Source organism: Cupressus sempervirens, chromosome 9, assembly GCF_028749045.1.
Source record: "Cupressus sempervirens isolate cs-2001-9-10 chromosome 9, ASM2874904v1, whole genome shotgun sequence".
NCBI lineage: Eukaryota > Viridiplantae > Streptophyta > Pinopsida > Cupressales > Cupressaceae > Cupressus > Cupressus sempervirens.
The window spans coordinates 370444031-370463392 of record NC_143126.1 but is presented as its reverse complement, the minus strand read 5'-3'; the positions used below and the strand labels follow the sequence as shown (position 1 = coordinate 370463392).

Below are 19362 nucleotides of genomic sequence, written 5' to 3'. Positions count from 1 at the left end.
GCAATGAACAATATTATAAAAATCTGAAAATCTAAATATGACCAAAGGCTAGAGGGCTGCCATAAAGTATCAATGTATCATCATCATGTTCAAGTTCAACATAGAAAACCCCAACCAGCTGCAACACACTCCAACTTCCCTAGCAAAACCAATTAAATGACAAAACAACCAAAATGTGGCGTCTTTAACCTTTTAGGGCATTTGGAGGGGTGGGACCCACCCAAGCAACCAAGTAGGAAGCATAGTTTTTATGTTTTTTGTTGACTTTTTTCATTTTTGCATGGAACAAATAAGGCACGGTCAACCATCCCCAGTACAGTCGGGAGACGTCTAGATGTCCCCTTTCCATACCGAGGACGGCAAGTCGTCCCCCTTTCTTTGCCTAGGCATCCCCAAGTACCCGAAACATCCCTTGTGATTTTTGGCATTTTGGGGACAGCAAGAGGACATCCCATACCCGTCCCCCTGTCTCAAAAACTTGGGGCTTTTTGTCGGGGACGTGTCCCCAGGATACGTAGGTTTCCTTGCTAACCTTGCTCTTCCTCCTTCAAGCAATACAAGCAAATATTAAATTGTGCATCGAAGGCAAGATAATAGTAGTCATTCCCATTGAATCCTATAAGATAAGATCCATAATTATCAATGAGATTCAATTATTGTTGCCCTAGTGATTTGTTGACACGACCAGAGGCAAATTCAGATGTGCTTTTGTTTCAAATCTGCGAGCAGCAAATCCGAGCCCAACTGTGGTAGCAATATCACAATTCTCGAAAAAACTTGACTACGTCAAGGTTGTATCCAATCTAGTGCATCTCAAATATGACAAATTTTGTATTAATCACAACTACATCATTACAAGGTCTACAACGAAATATTTGGGACCATTATTGTAATGCGAAAGCCACAATTAAACATAATCACGGAAATATTTCTATGAATTTTCCTTTCATTCAGATATGAACGGCAAGTATTTACCAAAGGTGAGGATGTGGAGCCTGGCAAAAATCGAACATGTCACATTGTGACATGAAATTACCACCAAGTACATCGTTATTGCGGCTGGGAGAAACTCTTTTATCTCGTGCAGATCCTTAACGTTATTGCTAGGAAATGTAATGCCGGCATTGGAAGACAAAATTGCGTCCTCCTTAATATGCAGCCCCAGCAAATAAATTGCAGCCACTATTAATTTTTATCAGACCCTCAATGATGGTCAAGGCAGCCTAAGTGATTATCCATGCTTACAGCTGGTAGATCGCAGCATACACTCAATGAGATTCTCACCAGCCGCCTAAGGGAATTAAGACCAAATTGTCGTCAAATAACTTAGTGTTGGCACTTGTTTCATGCCAAACTAATATGCACAGATCATTGGATTTCTCACACCAGTTATGAGTGCAGCCAAATAACAAAGAATACAGAATTCTGTGCTCAGACCCAAATTTCCAAATCCACAGGAAAAGGTAATGTCTTCATCGATTGCCTTGATTTCCTAGGCCACCCAATGCCTCTCCAAGCGAACTCATCGCGCAGCATATCGGATCCATGAAGACGACTACCCACATACCAATACCTCTGATACCAAGTTAAATTTAGTTGCTCGTTTACCACAGGCAACATTTTGCCCTCCCAACCATAGACAATCTCAGATTCTCTCCCCCAAGCACTGCATCGGCTTGATAAAGCAAATTGTAGATTTCCATACTATACTGCTCCAAAGAGAGGAAGATCTATACCAATCAAATGGGATCCAAGGAGGGACACACCCCCTCCAAAGCTCGGGCCCCCAATTATTATAATATAATGATAATATAATAAAAATAAAAAATGATGTCATATGATACAAGTTACCCAAAATAATATACTGAAGTTTGGGCCTTCTCAAAACATATAATGATTATATTGTAAAGTAATTGGAGCCTAACATTACACCGAACAGGATTAAATCGGAGCCTATTATTGATCAAAAGGCAATAACATTCATATTATTGTGGTATGCGTGAATATATGTCTAACAATGTGCGTCTACTATATGCAGCAATATAATGTGTAGTTCTTTACATATTGATATAAGCCAACAATATTATGTATATATTGGATATAAGTAATAATATAGATGTACAAATAGCAACAATCACTCATGGTACGAGGAGGAAGGGAGTATAAGGAGGAAAAATGGCTATAGGCTACCTCACTAAGCAAACCATCTGACATGAAATGACACTAGGCCACATGAGGCCAAGAGGTATGGTATACCTGCTCTTGGGCCTAGGGTAGAGGATCACTTGGTAAGCCTATTGTAGTTTCTCTTCCCACCTCTAAATTGAGCAATTGTTGGGATGGATTCGAAGAAGTATCAATCGTAAGAAGTAAATAAGGGTGGCATGATGAAGGGGAACAACTATAGGATTCCTCACTAGGTGCACCACCTCATATGAGATGGTGCAAAGCCACATGAGGCCAAGAGGGATTGTGCAAAGCCACCCACAGAAGAGGATCATTTCAGGCACCCTGTCATGTCTCCTTGTCCAAGCTCCATTACGGTTGAACATAAATAACAAATTAGATATGTTATATGATTAAAATGATTATAAATATATGCTCTAAAATCCTAGTAATAATTGATCTTATGAATTGTATCCTCAAGATTTCTCTAACATGATTGCAAGATTCCAACAAAGATTCATCTTGGTTTGCATCCTTTTGGAAAGTTATATCTCAAACTATATTATGTTCCTTGTTTATTTGAAATTGTGATTTTAAGGCAAATTATAGGGTAATCCAGGAAGGGAACATGGCACCATCTATATGGCAAAGGAGGAGACATTGTCATCTAGCAGTAAGATGAGCCTACAAGCACAGTCTTCTAAGCCAAACAAGTAGACACAACTAAGTGCAAGGATCACTCTAATTCCCAATGTATTACTGAAACAAGGAAGAGGAAATTGTTAAAACTTGTAGTCTGCAACTTGCCTATAGATGCAACTTATCATAATGATTCTCAAAGACGATCATCATAATGAATAATAGTATCAGCTTGTTATTGTATCTGTCTCCACATGACAATGTAATTCTGTACTCCGTTTGAATTCAAGAATCAAATCTAATAATTAGCCCTTCCCCATGGTTTTCTAGACTCATCTGATATATTTTATAATTGAATTTCGTAAAAAAATATTTAGTTTTAAAGAAATTTAAGTACTTTTTAAAGCTGTCAAGTGTTGCCACTTTTTTGCCTAGTCAGAAATTTTTGGTCTAATAACTATACATAGAACTATGAGAAAGTTGGACTTTTAAACAAGCCTTCACAATTTTCATAAAAAATATCTCCAAGGTTACCGATCAAAAAACAAATCTCCAAGGTTGCTTATGTTTGTTTATGGGGTGTTGCATACTTTTGGAAATGTTTTCAAATTTTATAAAGGAACAAATGTCAGAGATCAAAGAGGTCAATCTCACAAGCACCAATAAATATTAAAAGAAACTACATTTCTTCATTTTTCCCATTTTCTGTGCCACCATATAAGTATACCATTGAAATTATTGAAAAGAAATCAGATTTACTTAATTTCCAAAGAAAATCAGACTAATCACAATAACAGCTACAGAAACTAGCAAATAGTGCATGGAAGAAAAGAATTCTCAATGCCTCAAAATCTTTAGATTGTTATTGAATCCTACTCACCAATATATTGTAGTGATCAATCATCATCGCTATGAATCCAGTCACAGATGCAGTTCCATCAGGAAGGGACAAATAAGCCTGCCAAATGTGATTTATTGTTAAAACAAATAGCAAATAACCAGGTGCTGAGCCTTCTCAAATTGTGTCATTTTTAAAATATGAAACTGCATGAAAATGCACACCACCCTTCAAAATAAAGACACTTGTTTATGCTTGCCAAGACTATGTCGTATTCATGACACGACTTATTTTAAAAGCACCTTCCACTGTACAGATCCATTGGATGAAGATATTTGAAAGAGGAAGGAAACAACATATAAACAAACAAACAAAAAGTCAGAACAAGTTGCAGAAATATATGCCATCTTTCTGCTTGTCGAACGAGCTGTTTGCAGAGATAATATCATAATGCAATTAAGTACACAGTACAGAAAAAAGTAGTGCACAATAACGAAACAAATGCAATCAGACAAGTTTAAAAGAAAATATCACGAGTATCAGAATATGTAAGAAAATATAGAAAACCAAAACAAGTTGTAATATTTAACATATTCATGATACATGTATGAAACATTATAGAACATTGAACATTCTGTTGTCCATTTTATATATAATACTGTCATTTAAGTGAACTTTGTTGATAAATCAATGAGTGGTGTTATCCCATCATTCCAAAAGAAATCTGAGTCAGTTTACAAAGAGAAGTTTTTCCTTCAGCTCATTGCCTTGCCAAGAAAGGCATAGATAAGGTTGAAATCAACAGTATATGTATAAACTTTTTGTGGAAAGGGATCTTGAAAAAGAAAAAAGCTACCTCTGTTGTATTGAAGAAATTAAAAACTTGTGGAGCCCAAATCTGAAAGTGATGCAGATAGTAAGGTTTTGGAAAGGCACAAGAAGACCCTAAGGGAAAATCTCCCTTGAAGATTTCTAGTTAAGAAGGATATATTGTTGTGTAAGCTTCTCAGAAGCAAAAATGTGGATCCGAAGGAGGCCACAGTTATGCTAAAGACTATGCCAAACAATCTGGAATTCCCTTCTGATCAAAATGGATATGTACCATCATTTGTGTAGCTCGCTGAAAGGAATGAATTTACAAACACTATGCAGGATTGCTTTTTGCAACATTTTATAGTGAATATGGTTGGAAAAACTCAATGGATCGTCTGACATTTGAATTTGCCATGGGAACATCACTAGAATAAAAAAATCGTGTGCATTCTTGCATATGCATGCGCTCCTCTTACTAAGGTAAAGTCCAATCTCCCATGTGAAATCAATCTATTGATAAATTAGCATGTTGAGATGCCTTCCTCTGCAGATGGACATCCCGGCAATATGTCTAAGCATTCAGGCAGCTCTTTAAAAACTTTCTAAAGGGAGAAATATCTAATTAACTTTTGATGTGGCAACAAAGAAAAATCATGTCCCTGCAGGTGCAGGGTTTATGTCCTCAGATGGAACAATTATTCAAAGATCCTTTTTGGGGGTATGAAATCTGTCACAGTGCTATAAGGGCGATCATGCACTCTCTAAGTTGTGGATCACTAAAAGTGGAAGGCGATTGCCTAAGTATCATCCAGGGGTGGAAGATGGGTTGAAAAACTGAAATTTGAGGAACATCTTGGAAGAGATTCTTCTCATTTGTACTATCTTTTAGAATATTATGTTTCAGCATTGCTTGGGTGAACAGCATAGCAAACAAGCTTGAGAATGGAGTTCTGCAACTTCATTTTGTAGTTAAATTAGTGATGATGCTGGTGAGTGGGATGACTTTTCACTGCCCTTAGAAATTTTATTGCTTTTAATCTCTTCAGTTTCAGTTTCAGGATACTGCTAGCAAAAGATGAGATATAGGTAGGCACTCCTAAATTTTCTTGCTCCTGCAGACTTTTGCGTCCTCTACCCTGAGCATCCGCAGGAATGTATTCATTATTTTTCTTTCCCATCCCCATCTTAACTTATGGATTTCCAATATCTACCCGGTCCGGGTATAGATGGCTTGGTCTTGCTGTTTTGCAGTAAGTATTTTGTGTCATTTAGTTTTTCTTTGCTGCTCTTGGTTTGGGGCAAGAGACCTTTCAATTTGGCGGTTTGCTTGCTCGCATGGTGGGCTCTTTGATGCTCTGTAGTAAGGCTGGATGATTTGAAGGATTTTCTTGTGGATGGAGTAGTTTGTATAAAAGCTCTAAAGTTTCTCTTCCACTGTATCCTGCAAAAGCTCTGTCATCCTTTGGTATGCAATAAGAATGGAAATAAAGATCTATATGATAAGTTTAAAATTTCTTCAAATAGAGAATGAAAGATGGTGTTTTCTGCCTTCTTTCTTTTATGTCAACAAAATCGGAACATGAGCAAATTGAAATCTCGGTACAAAATTCCTGCTCTATAGCTGTAGGATTCTAGATGGAGTTCTGTTCTTAGTCTCTGTTACAGTAACTTCTAATCAGCAATCTGCCCAGTTATCCCATATAAGGTTTACTTATAGATGTTCTTAGGATTTCAATTGACAGTGCTTGTCTTGAGAGAAGCAGTTACTTTTATGCCACTCTCCCTTATTATAATTTTTATGGGATCATTTTGATGCAACCAGTATTGATCATTAGGGTCTCAGGTCTTGTATTTGTAATTCTGTAACGTTTTAAAAGAGTGTGAGCTCCAATACAATCCAAAATTCATCCATCGCAAAACAGCAGTTGCTGTATCAAAAACAAAAAGTAGAACATATAGACCAGACCTTACAGATGGCCCAGAATTATTAAGGATTGTACTTATTTCTATCTACCAGCAAAGTATACTTGGAAGCTGTGTTTGCCACATTAAATACTGTTCAGTGAACACACATATGCAGCAGTCAAAAATTGGTATCAGTGTGTGAACAGTAAATTCACAATGGTTACAATAGGCAAAAGGAGTGCATCTAAAACTGGAGCTGTGTATGTCACATAAATTAATATAGCAAAGGAAAATCAATTTTTTGTTGCATTCAGATCTATAATTGAATTGCATGTAGGTTAGAGGGATGAATGGCAGGAATCGTGAATATCACCCATTTATATTGAAAATTAATAAACATCAACCCAATATCCTTAACACCTTGCAAAAATGCTTGCAAGCATCAGCAGCCAAATTTAGCAGAACTACAATTCTTAAAGTTGAAATCATGGTTACAAGACTTGCTCAAATTCAATGAGTCCCAAGGTGAACTAGACAAAACAAGGCCCAAAAACACTCAAAAATCAAGAACCTAGTGAGTCTGCTCAGCCTCCCTGACACACCAGGACTCACCAGAAAAACTCGGCCATGACAGTCAAGTGAAAAATGAGACAATAAATAAATCAGTAAATCAAAAAGATAAAAACACTCAAAATAAACTTTCAATGATTTGAAACAATTTTCATTTCGTTTGCAGGCACAATGAAGGAGAAAAGAGAATTGAAATTAAATATACAAACTATTTAAGTAAAAACCAGCAAAAATGCCAGCAGGACACATAGTTAAAGCTTGATTATCACGCTCTGCCTAAGGAACTTGCATTTTAAGAAGTCTTTGGAGGACTTCTGTAGTAATCAGAATATGAAAAATCGCATGCACCATGAAGATCTGTTGTCTTAAAAGATTTAATCTGGACTTGTTGGCAGGCACTCCACCCCTCAATTCCAACATACACCACAACAAGAACCACTGGCAAGGAATTGTCCCTTGACCCCATTATGTGCTAGCAGAGCAGATACCTGGTTTGGTTTTGTAGAACAAAAATTAAACATCATTCTTGACCATGTTAAATGTGAGAGCAACATTTTATTTATTTTTCTGAGACTTTAGAGCCCAAGAAATTGAATAATCCTAGGTAATGCTCCTATAGTTGTAGTAGTATTTGCAGACTCGTTTATAATACAAATCTAGGACCCCAGATAGAGCTAGTGATGCTAGACCAAGTGATCATGATGCTCTATACCATAGTTCATGACCTCTTGTGACTTTTGCTTTTAATTCTTGTATCGTCTTAAAAAGTAAACACTTATTTTGTGCACATTTTAAGACCATTTTGTGCCTACTTTAGTGTGTTTTCTATAGTAGGACCTCATATTGCACTTGAATGCCTACTTCATCACCTTTCAAGAGGCAATTGTGCCTACGTAGTATGATATAATTCATTGTTTAACGCTACTCTGCTACGTGTCAGCACACTTTTAAATTAATTCATTTCATTTCTAGGTTGATTCCTAAACAGGGGCTTGACCAAGGCAAGCCCCTCCTTTCAGCCTTCTTCCCTGTTTTTTAGTGTGTAGGAATAGATTGCCAAGTTGCAGGTTCATATCTGAGAAGTACAGGTGCAGACACAGGATCCTGGAAAGTTTCGTCAGATTTGGCACTACTGAGAACAACTGACTTGTCCCTGCACTTTTTTACTGGAAAATTCACAGCAGGAAGTTACAGGTCTCAGTTTCCCAAGTCCGGCATTACAGCATATTCCAACATTTTGGCGACAGTCAAATTTCAGAGTCAAAGCTAAAATTTCCTATTCTTGTTTTAAGGTAAGCACACTCTTTCTATTTTTTCTCTTCTGCACTTACTTTCGTAGATCAGATTTTCTTTATCACATCACAAATCTCATATCTCTACTAAAGGAATTTGAAACCCTACATTGTGTAGATCTCACATTGGCACCCATTCTCTTTTGGTTGTGCTAATCAGACTCATTTTGTGAGTGGTTTTGTATTCCAATGTATGTGGGATTTAGCATTTAGGATTTAGTAGCTTGTATGCTGCACACCCCGTTTCCTTATATACAATTCCAAATATTGTAATTAATGAGTTTGTGAACCTAAACATGAGAATATTTACATATTTTTAATTACTTGTTTCCTTCAAATCAAATCCACTTGTCGTACCCATTTGATCTATGTATAATTGTGCAAAGAGTCTTCTGGTTGACCAGTTCATTTTGTTTTTGAAGTTGATTTTTTCAAGTGTGAATACTAAAAAGTTTAAATCTTGAAGCAAATTCTATATTTCATTTTTTCCAATATGTAAAGTTGAGTCCAAGTCAACAATTAAGCTTTACTGACTTATGGCCTTGTAACTAAGGTTGAAATAACATGCTGCAAAACACACCATGTATTCAATAATAGTATGCTAAAAGGCATTTTGAAAAAGAGGCAAGCTATAGGACACGTATAGCTAATTAATTTTGATATTTTCAATGCATATTAATTATTTCTACATTGACAATCGATTTCATTTAGTGTCAATTTAATTTTAAACCCCTTTATAATATTTTTCATGTCGCCCATTTGAAACCCTAGTTATGATGTCTACTATCAAAAATTTTGTTTAATAATAATAAAAGTATTAAATATAAATATAAATATAAATAATATTATAATATATATCATATAATTCAATTACAAGTTAATTAAAATGAAGATATTGTTAATCTAATTAGGAATTGTCTCACGATGATGATACTTCACAATTTCTGACAGCTGCTCAATGTCATTTAAAATTTTAAGATTACAAACGGTGGTCAAAGTCATTAAAGGTGTATCAATATACAACAACAACCTCCTCTAAATGACAGTAGTATACTTACAATATCGTTCACCATCACAACTCAGCATTCTCTAACTATATCGTCTAATCAATTATTAAAGAGGACATACTCGACAATTATCTTAATGCTGACAATCAACATAGCATCAGCTAAAAAATATTGCAGAGAATAAGGAGAAACAAAAATGACCAACTGCATCCATCTTTGGCAACAGGCATATTCTCTGCTACTGTATAATAATAAAGACCACAAGTACAAAGATATCAATAGAGATGTTGACTCGTTGAATAAAGTCGTCCATTAAGTAAGAATAATATCAATTTAACAATGGCACAGTTAAAGGAGAGTATTAACTATCAATGTTGATGAAAGGAAGATATTATCAAACTAAATTATACCTGAAGAGACATGATATCATCAAAAACAGCAAACAGAGATTCATATCAACTAACAGCCATCATCAAAAATAATTAAGCAATTGTTAGAGAAGATATAATAATCAGTAATTATGGTTAAGACATGAGAAGGCACAGCCTTTTTTAGTTATCAGAAGACACTGATTGGGTGGAGGCAGATCATTAGTCTTGAGATAGCAAATTGATTCCATATAAGAGGAGGTGATCAACACAAGAGTAGTGATTAGTACTGAAGAGATGCAATCAGTAATTGTTATGAATAATGACAAGTATGGAGAGACATGAGACATGTCTTTTGGCGGCAAGCCTCGTTGTTCTTAAACATAACAATAGAAGAAGACAATCATTATCACTCAATCAAACATGAAAGGGATTATAAGATATATTTGATACACCACACAAGGAAGAGTTCAGAGTGGAAATAGATTATATTTAATTTCTGGCATGCATCACGTAACAGTAAGTTGGTATGGCCTAATTTACTGATGAACCAATACTGATTTACAGAATATTATATATAAATCCTATTAAGAATAAGGGGATACACATATATGTATATATATACACATATATGTGTATATATATATGTGTGTGTATATCTATATGTATATGTATATGTATATGTATATGTGTGTGTGTGTGTGTGTGTATAATATATACATATATATATATATGTAATTATTTGTAATCCATTTAAAGTTAGTACACTTCTAGCCATTCTTTGATAACTTGCTTCGCCCCTTAAGAGGATAGATTGGTTTTGTGTAGGGAGAGGTAGAGTAATTTCTCACCAGACAGAGAAGTCCCAATATGGGATAAAAACATGCATTTCTATAGTGTTGAGGGAGAAGTCCAGAGATGGGTATGAGCATGTGTTCTGGAAACCTTAAGAGAGCCTGCTTGTAGATTTTCCAAGCACCCTGATGGAGCCTAAATTTTTGGCCTCCATTTATGAAATGCTATTGGAGATAATCATAGATGTCAAAAGCCAAGGATAACATGGAACAAAGCTTCAATGAGTTCAATAAGATGAGTGAACACAACTCTGGAATTGATGTTGTTATTGATAACATATGAATTCTCAGGACACAGAAATCCTTGATCCAGTAAATCCACAGGATATTGTTGCAGATATGGAAACTTGTTCATGTACCTTTGATTAGTTTGGCAAATAGACTTTTCCAAATGGTACCACCAACAGTGAGATTTATTTTTGATGGAGAGATGCCACATTACCTGCTTTCAAAGGATCTTATTTTGCAGATTATTGGTGAAATAACTATATCTGGAGGAACATATCGAGCAATGGAATTTACAGGTTCCACAGTTGAAAGATTGACTATGGAAGATAGAATGACATTGTGCAACATTGTTGTTGAAGCGGAAGGGAAGAATGGTGTTGTTCCAGCAGATCAGATAACTTTTGATTATCTTGAGGGAAAGACAATGTCCAGTTTTGAACCACAGTGTAGTGATGAAGCAGCCAGATATTTCAAAGAATATAGGTTTGATGTTTTAGAACCCTTAGTTGCAAAGCCTCACTCGCCCAACAATCATGCTTTAGCAAGGGAATGCAGGCATGTAAAGATAGACGGAGTCTACATTGGTTCATGCACTGGTGGAAAAACAGAAGACTTTCTGGCTGTTGCTAAACTTTTCTCTTCTGCGGGCAAAAAGGTCAAAGTGCCAACCTTTTTAGTACCCGCCACACAAAGGGTGTGGATGGATCTTTACACTCTTCCTATACCAGGAACCAATGGCAAGACGTGTGCCCAGATTTTTGAGGAAGCGGGTTCTGATACTCCAGCAAGTCCAAACTGTGGAGCTTGTCTTGGGGGACCTAGAGATACATATGCTTGCATGAATGAACCTCAAGTTTGTGTTTCCACTACAAATCGGAACTTTCCTGGGAGAATGGATCATAACGAAGGTCAAATCTATTTGGCTTCTCCATACACAGCAGCGGCATCAGCTCTCACTGGATTTGTTACTGATCCAAGAGATTTCCTATAAATATAAATGAAATCTTTATTATACAGATGAGTTTAATGTGTTTCAACCACGACAGTCATCTGGTCCACACGGATGAAGCATGATTCGCAATAGAGGTTCGAAGGGATAAAATTGTCAGAAATACTTTTATAGCCGCCATTGTTTCACACGGAGATGTTAAGACCATCATAGCAATTTGCGAACACTAAGTGATAGGCTTCCAAAATTACAGGTGTAAGTGCAGTACAGGTCGCCAGTGGCAATTTTGATACACGGTGATACGAAGGAGCCTGAAATCTACCTACCACGTCTTTACAAAGTGTCCTCAAATGAATAGGTATGTAGAACGCGTGACAAGGTCCGGCACAGAACTCATCTACCATTCTTTAAAGTCAGAGCAGGGAATCGCCATTGCAATAAGGATAAATTGGAGCGATCGAATACAGTTGATATGTAGATCTTTGGAGCGAAGATTTGTAATGGAGGATTTCTTAAACTATTAAAATTATCTTCGAAGAAAGTCTATCGGCACCAATATATCATTTTAATTATTATCATTTAGGTTTATCCAAAGCTTATATCCCAAAATATTGAAAGGGAATTAGCAATAGTTTTTAGTTACCAAGAGTCACATTATTTTGATTAAGTTCTAAATGGGTGTGTCTATTCACCCACGCACCTTTTCATTATTTATAAATAAGGATGTAAAGGACACAACAAAGGGGAGGGACAATTCATTATTCATATTTTAAATTTTTGTCCAGCCTATGCTTTATAATGTATTATATTTTCTCATTGGCAAAGAAATGACCTTTTGAACTAAGCCTATGGATGGTGGATTATTGGGTAAATTTCACGAAGTCCAGATAAATTTGCAGTAGATGGATCATCCATAAGGAGAGTCTCTACATATAATTTTTATTTCCGGCACAATCTGTAAGCGTATTTATTTTTATTTGCATTGGAGTTTAAATTATTATTAAGTTGTGTCCTTTGTAAAAAAAATTATTTATTTTCTATAGATATTTTAATATTCGGATAAGTGGACTGAGTCATTATTACATTTTAAATTAGATAAACATAAATATGGTGAAATATTTTATTGTTTCTGATGCAGGAGCATCCAGAGGTATAAGGGCAATCCTGTGTCACCCAAAAAAATGTACTTAGACTTAGTTTCTGTTTCATGTGTTTTCATTTTTTGATACCCATTTGGGTCAAATAAAGGTTCCAACTCTCACAGTTCCACTATCAGTGTGTTTGAAAATCCCGAAAAAATAGGAGCATGTAATTGGGTCATCATTTTGGTAAACTAGAAGGTGTGAATTGGCCAGATGAATGTAATCGTGATTTAGAGCATTCCAGAAAAAGAATCAGGTCAATAGGCCCCACGGTTTGAAAGTTATTGCAGTTTTTCGGGTTTTGGAGACCTCCTAAGAATGCTTCAAAGTCAGGTTAGGGGCATTAAATGACCTCGAAAAGGGCCGAAAAATGGGGGACGAGCGAAGCTGGTCCATAGGGTTATAGAGCGCTTCGAGAGCTTTCCGAAAATGTAAACGGTTCTTCAATCGGAGCTACGATTCAAAAGTTATGCCTCCCGAAAGTTTGGTTACCGTTTCTAGATTCTTCTAGATTTGCGCCAACTTCTACCGCAACTTCCAGAACCTTCTATTTGGTCGGTGGATGCCTACTAGCACTTTCTAGAATGTACTCCTAGTCCTTAACCCTCCGGGGTCTATTTAAGGAGATTTCTGGCATTGTAAAAGGCAGTTCGGAGTGGAGTTTGAGAGGAGGTATTGAAAGGAGATATTATCTCCAGATTTATGCTATTGTAAGCCCTTAGGGCATGTTTTGAAGTTTATTTTCCTGTACTGTTGTACTAGCTTATTTTCTCAGTTAATATAATTTTCCCTTTTCTGTTGTGTCCATTTTGTTCTTGGGTTGTGTCCCCATCAAGTGGTATCAGAGCCGGTTTTCCTGAGTGTGTAGACAGAGCGCCGACTGTGAGGCAGTTTGCACCAGGACTGTGCGGTTGTGGGTTCGAGTTAGAAGATGCCTCCACGAAGAGAGCGTAGCGAAAAGGCCAGAGCTATTAATCCTGAGGAGGTTAGAGCCCTCCAAAGGCAGGTACAAGCACTGCAAGAGGAGCTCCATAGAGGAGAAATTTTGCCGCTGGTGACGACAGTGAGGATGACAATGAAGAAGAAGTTATGGGACCAGAAGGGGAATTTGATGGGGAAGTTCTGAATCATGCAGAGGAAAGGCTTTTTAGGGCCATTACTAAGTTTGGGAAAAGACCCACAATTGAAGTGGGTGTATTTTCAGGAAATCTGAAACCAGATGAGTTGATCGATTGGATCAATGAACTGGAATAATACTTTGAGTATGAGGATATCAGGAACCCAGATAGGGTTAAGTTTGCACAGGCCAAACTGAAAGGCCATGCCAAAATCTGGTGGCAAGAGGTCCAATTGGAAAGAAACAGAAGAGGAAAGGAGAAGATCACAAGATGGGATCGCATGGTAGACAAATTGAAGAAGCAGTTCATTCCTGTGGACTATGAGCTTGATTTGTTTAAGAAGTTGCATGGGTTAAAGCAAGCAGGAAGATCAGTCCAAGAATATACAGAGGAATTTTACCGACTCTTGATTAGAGCGGGACATGCAGAAGCAAATAAGGAGAAGGTTGCTCGTTATATCAGTGGGTTGCGACCTAGCATCCAGGAGGAATTAAGTCTGGTAAGAATGACCAGCGTTGAAGAGGCATACCAGTTTGCCTTACGAGTTGAAGAGAAGCTGAATAAAAGGTTTGAAGGAAGACAAAGAGGAAGCGGTCAAGGAGGAAGGGGAAGCGGTAGGTCATCTGGAGGCCGCAATGAAACCCAAAAGAAAAATGAAGATGAGGGTACTAGCAGGAACCAAAGGAATGAGGGTTTCAACCGCTCCCGTGACCAAGACTTTGGAAATCAAAGAGGAAGAGGTAGAGGACGTGGACAAGGAAGAGGAGGCTTCCGTGGTACCTGTTTCCATTGCAATGAAAAAGGTCATCGTGCCTTTGAATGCCCTCAACGACAAGAAAGGACAGATAGGAGAGCTGAGGACCAAGCTAGGGTTGCTCATCTGGATGAGGATGCACAATCATCACATTCAAAGGATGCAGAAAGAGGAGAGACCTTGGTAAATGAAAGAGTCCTACTAAGTGGTGAGATTGAACCAGGACAACGGAGGAGTTTGTTCCGTACCAGATGCAAGTGTGAGGATAAATGTTGTGATGTGATCATTGATGGTGGTAGCACTGATAACTTGGTATCAGAAGAGATGGTCTCTAAGCTGAAGCTCAAGAGGGAGAAACATCCCCAGCCCTATCGGATTGCTTGGGTAAAAGATGATCATAAGATCCTGGTAAGTGAACAATGTTTAGTAAAATTCAAAATTGGGAGTTACCATGATGAAGTTCTCTGTGATGTTATTTCGATGGATGTTTGCCATCTATTGTTGGGTAGACCATGGCAGTTTGATAGACATGCAGTACATGATGGACATGCAAACACATACTCTCTGACAAAGGATGGAGTTCGCCACAAATTGAAGCCCATGAAAAAGGAAGGTGAAAAGGTATGTAGCAGTGCTAGGATTTGTCTTGTTGATGGAAGGAAGTTTTTAGATGGCATGAAACATCAACATATGTGCTATGCTTTGATTCCTAGGAAAGATAAAGAAGGTAGTAGTGAAATACCATTTGAAGTTTCAGATTTACTAGGGGAATTTGGAGATATTATCTCTGATAATGTTCCAGATGGATTGCCACCAGTAAGGCAAATCAGTCATCAGATAGATCTGATTCCAAGAACTAGTTCGCCTAACAAGGCTGCTCACAGGATGACTCCTACTGAAACAGAGGAGCTAAATAGACAGGTTCAGGAGTTGTTGAGGAAGGGCTTGATTCGAGAGAGCCTGAGTCCATGTGTAGTACCTGCAGTACTCGCACCAAAGAAGGATGGAGAGTGGAGGATGTGTACAGATTCTCGAGCTATAAATAGGATCACCATCAAGTACCGGTTTCCTTTGCCAAGGATGGATGATATTATGGACTGCTTGAGTGGAGCTCAGTACTTCACAAAGATAGATCTGGAGAGTGGTTATCACCAAATACGGATTCGAGAAGGAGATGAATGGAAAACAGCCTTCAAGACCAAGGAGGGTCTTTATGAGTGGTTAGTCATGCCCTTTGGATTGACGAACGCCCCAAGCACCTTCATGCAGCTCATGAATGAGGTACTTAAGAAGTTCTTGGAAAAATTTGTTATTGTTTATTTGGATGATATTTTAATTTTTAGCAAGATTTTGGAAGAACATTTACTACATATTCGTAGTGTCCTTGAAAGGCTAAGGGAAGAGAAACTATTAATTAATCTGAAGAAATGTATCTTTGCAAAAAGGGAGTTAGTCTATTTGGGGTTTGTTATATCACCTAAAGGTCTCAAAATGGATCCAAAGAAGGTAAAAGCCATCTTGGAATGGCCTACTCCAAGGTCTGCTACTGAGGTAAGATCATTTCATAGTCTGGTTAGTTTTTACAGGGAAGTTTATTAAGAATTTCAGTGGCATATGTGCACCCCTAACTGATACAATAAGAGGGGATAGAAAAGAGTTCAAATGGACTGCAGCAACTGCGAGAAGTTTTGAATTGCTAAAGAAGAAGGTGACTGAACAACCTGTGTTGGCACTTCCAGATTTTAGAAAAGTGTTCCAGGTGGATTGTAATGCTAGTGGCAGCGCTATTGGGGTTGTATTAAGCCAAGAAGGTAAGCCTATTGCATATTTTAGTGAAAAATTGAATGATGCAAAGAAGAAGTATTCTGTTTATGATCAAGAGTTCTATGCAATAGTTCAGGCCTTAAAGAAATGGAGGCATTATTTATTGCCAAAGGAATTTGTTTTGTATACTGATCATCAGGCATTACAGTACCTAAATAGCCAAGGTAAATTGAATCAGAGGCATATGAAGTGGGTAGAGTTCTTGCAGAGCTATACATTTGTGTTGAAGCATAGAAGTGGAAAATCTAACAGGGTTGCAGATGCACTAAGTAGGAGACAGTTATTGCTTACAGTAATGCAGGTTGAAGTAGTTGGGTTTGATGAACTCAAAAATTTGTACCCTGAGGATCCTGATTTTGCTGAAGCATGGAAAGCTTGTAAAGAACCTGTTGTTGTAGATAGAACCAAGTGGTTAGACTATCTAATTCAAGATGGCATGTTGTTCAAGGGTAGTCAATTGTGCATTCCAAGGAGTTCCATGAGGGAAAATCTGATTAAGGAGAAACACGGTGGAGGGATGGCAGGACATTTAGGTCGAGATAAGACCATTGCCATTCTTAGAGAACATTATTTTTGGCCTCAAATTTCACAGGATGTGAAGAAGTTTGTACAGAGTTGCCAGGTTTGTCAAGTTGCCAAGGGGTTTAGTCACAATACTGGCCTATATCAGCCATTGCCTGTTCCATCAAGGCCATGGGAGGACATAAGTATGGATTTTGTTCTTGGATTGCCAAGGACACAAAGGGGTAATGACTCAGTATTCGTGGTGGTTGATAGGTTCTCCAAAATGGCACATTTCATTCCATGCCACAAAACTCATGATGCTGTCCATATTGTAGACTTGTTTTTCAAAGAGGTGGTAAGACTACATGGTCTTCCAAGGAGCATAGTTTCTGGCAGAGATACTAAATTTGTGGGGTATTTCTGGAGGACATTATGAAAAAAGTTGAGAACAGACTTGAAATTCAGTTCCACGCATCACCCACAAACTGACGGCCAAACAGAAGTGGTAAACAGAAGTCTAGGCAATTTGCTGAGATGTTTAGTTGGGGATAAGCCCAAGGGATGGGATTTGATTCTACCACAGGCAGAGTTTGCTTATAATAACTCTGTAAATAGGAGTACTGAAAAATCACCATTCCAAATTGTATATGGGAATAGCCCAAAGACTGCACCAGAGCTGAGGAAGATAGAACACGGGGAGAGGACGAGTGCTGAAGCTGAGGAATTTGCTGAACATATCAAGCGTCTACATGAGGAGGTTCAGGCACACATAACCAAGATGAATCAAGAGTATAAAGCTAGGGCTGATCAAAGGAGAAGACATAAGGAATTCCAAGTAGGGGATCTAGTCATGGTGCACTTACGAAAAGAAAGATTTCCAGCCGGTGCTTACAACAAGCTGAAAATGAAGAAATTTGGCCCCTGCAAAATTTTGAAGAAACATGACTCAAGAAATGCATATGAGGTAGAGCTGCCAAATGGTATTCACATTTCTCCCATTTTCAACATTGCAGATTTAACAGAGTATCATAATGATGGTGCAGATGAGGTGTTAGAGCCATGTCCAATTCCTGCTTCTAAGGAGGAGATAGAAGACATTCTAGATCATCGTGTGGGTAGGAGTACCAGAAACAGGCAGTATGAAGAGTATTTGGTCAAATGGAAAGGACGACCGATCGAGGACTCAACTTGGATTTCAGCAGCTGAGGTTTCCCATTTGGGATTTCCTCTACTATTCATAAAGTGACAAGGTCACTTTTCAATCTACCCTGGGTGTCTGATGCAGGAGCATCCAGAGGTATAAGGGCAATCCTGTGTCACCCAAAAAAATGTACTTAGACTTAGTTTTTGTTTCATGTGTTTTCATTTTTGGATACCCATTTGGGTCAAATAAAGGTTCCAACTCTCACAGTTCCACTATCAGTGTGTTTGAAAATCCCGAAAAAATAGGAGCATGTAATTGGGCCATCATTTTGGTAAACTAGAAGGTGTGAATTGGCCAGATGAATGTAATCGTGATTTAGAGCATTCCAAAAAAAGAATCAGGTCAATAGGCCCCACGGTTTGAAAGTTATTGCAGTTTTTCGGGTTTTGGAGACCTCCTAAGAATGCTTCAAAGTCAGGTTAGGGGCATTAAATGACCTTGAAAAGGACAGAAAAATGGGGGACGAGCGAAGCTGGTCAATAGGGCTATAGAGCGCTTCGAGAGCTTTCCGGAAATGTAAACGGTTCGTCAATCGGAGCTACGGTTCAAAAGTTATGCCTCCCGGAAGTTCGGTTACCGTTTCTAGATTCTTCTAGATTTGCGCCAACTTCTACCGTAGCTTCCGGAACCTTCTATTTGGTCGGTGGATGCCTACTAGCACTTTCTAGAATGTACTCCTAGTCCTTAACCCTCCGGGGTCTATTTAAGGAGATTTCTGGCATTGTAAAAGGCAGTTCGGAGTGGAGTTTGAGAGGAGGTACTGAAAGGAGAAATTATCTCCAAAATTATGCTATTGTAAGCCCTTAGGGCATGTTTTGAAGTTTGTTTTCCTATACTGTTGTACTAGCTTATTTTCTCAGTTAATATAATTTTCCCTTTTCTGTTGTGTCCATTTTGTTCTTGGGTTGTGTCCCCATCAGTTTCCGTATTTATGTCTAATTTGTCTCTGCAGGAGTTAAAGTGCATTTTAGACTAGTTTAAATTGAGTTTATATAATTGATCCGTCGCATCTAAACTCTTAAAATTGTTTATAGTTTAATATATTGAGCTTTATAAAGTTGTATGTTTCAACTAATAATATTGACCCTATTGCCCTTTTAATTAAGCACTGGTCTTTTACTCCTGATTCATAATCCATTTGCTGGCAACTATTTCATTTCTTTCCTTTAAGAAATTAATATATTCAT

General features: G+C 37.7%; 1 protein-coding gene and 1 pseudogene across 10 annotated transcripts in view; one reads left to right on the top strand and one right to left on the bottom strand.

Moving 5' to 3' along the window:
- The window catches only part of ALY3 (DNA binding protein), a 129771-nt gene that overhangs the window by 85063 nt on the left and 25346 nt on the right, over nt 1-19362 (bottom strand). For all 10 annotated transcript variants that reach the window (XM_089800153.1, XM_089800160.1, XM_089800156.1 and 7 more), the window contains one exon: nt 3686-3763. In XM_089800153.1, coding sequence (XP_089656279.1) covers nt 3686-3763 — 78 coding nt within the window. The remainder of the gene's footprint in view (nt 1-3685; nt 3764-19362) is intronic.
- LOC149538834 (3-isopropylmalate dehydratase large subunit, chloroplastic pseudogene) lies at nt 10849-11671 on the top strand (annotated as a pseudogene).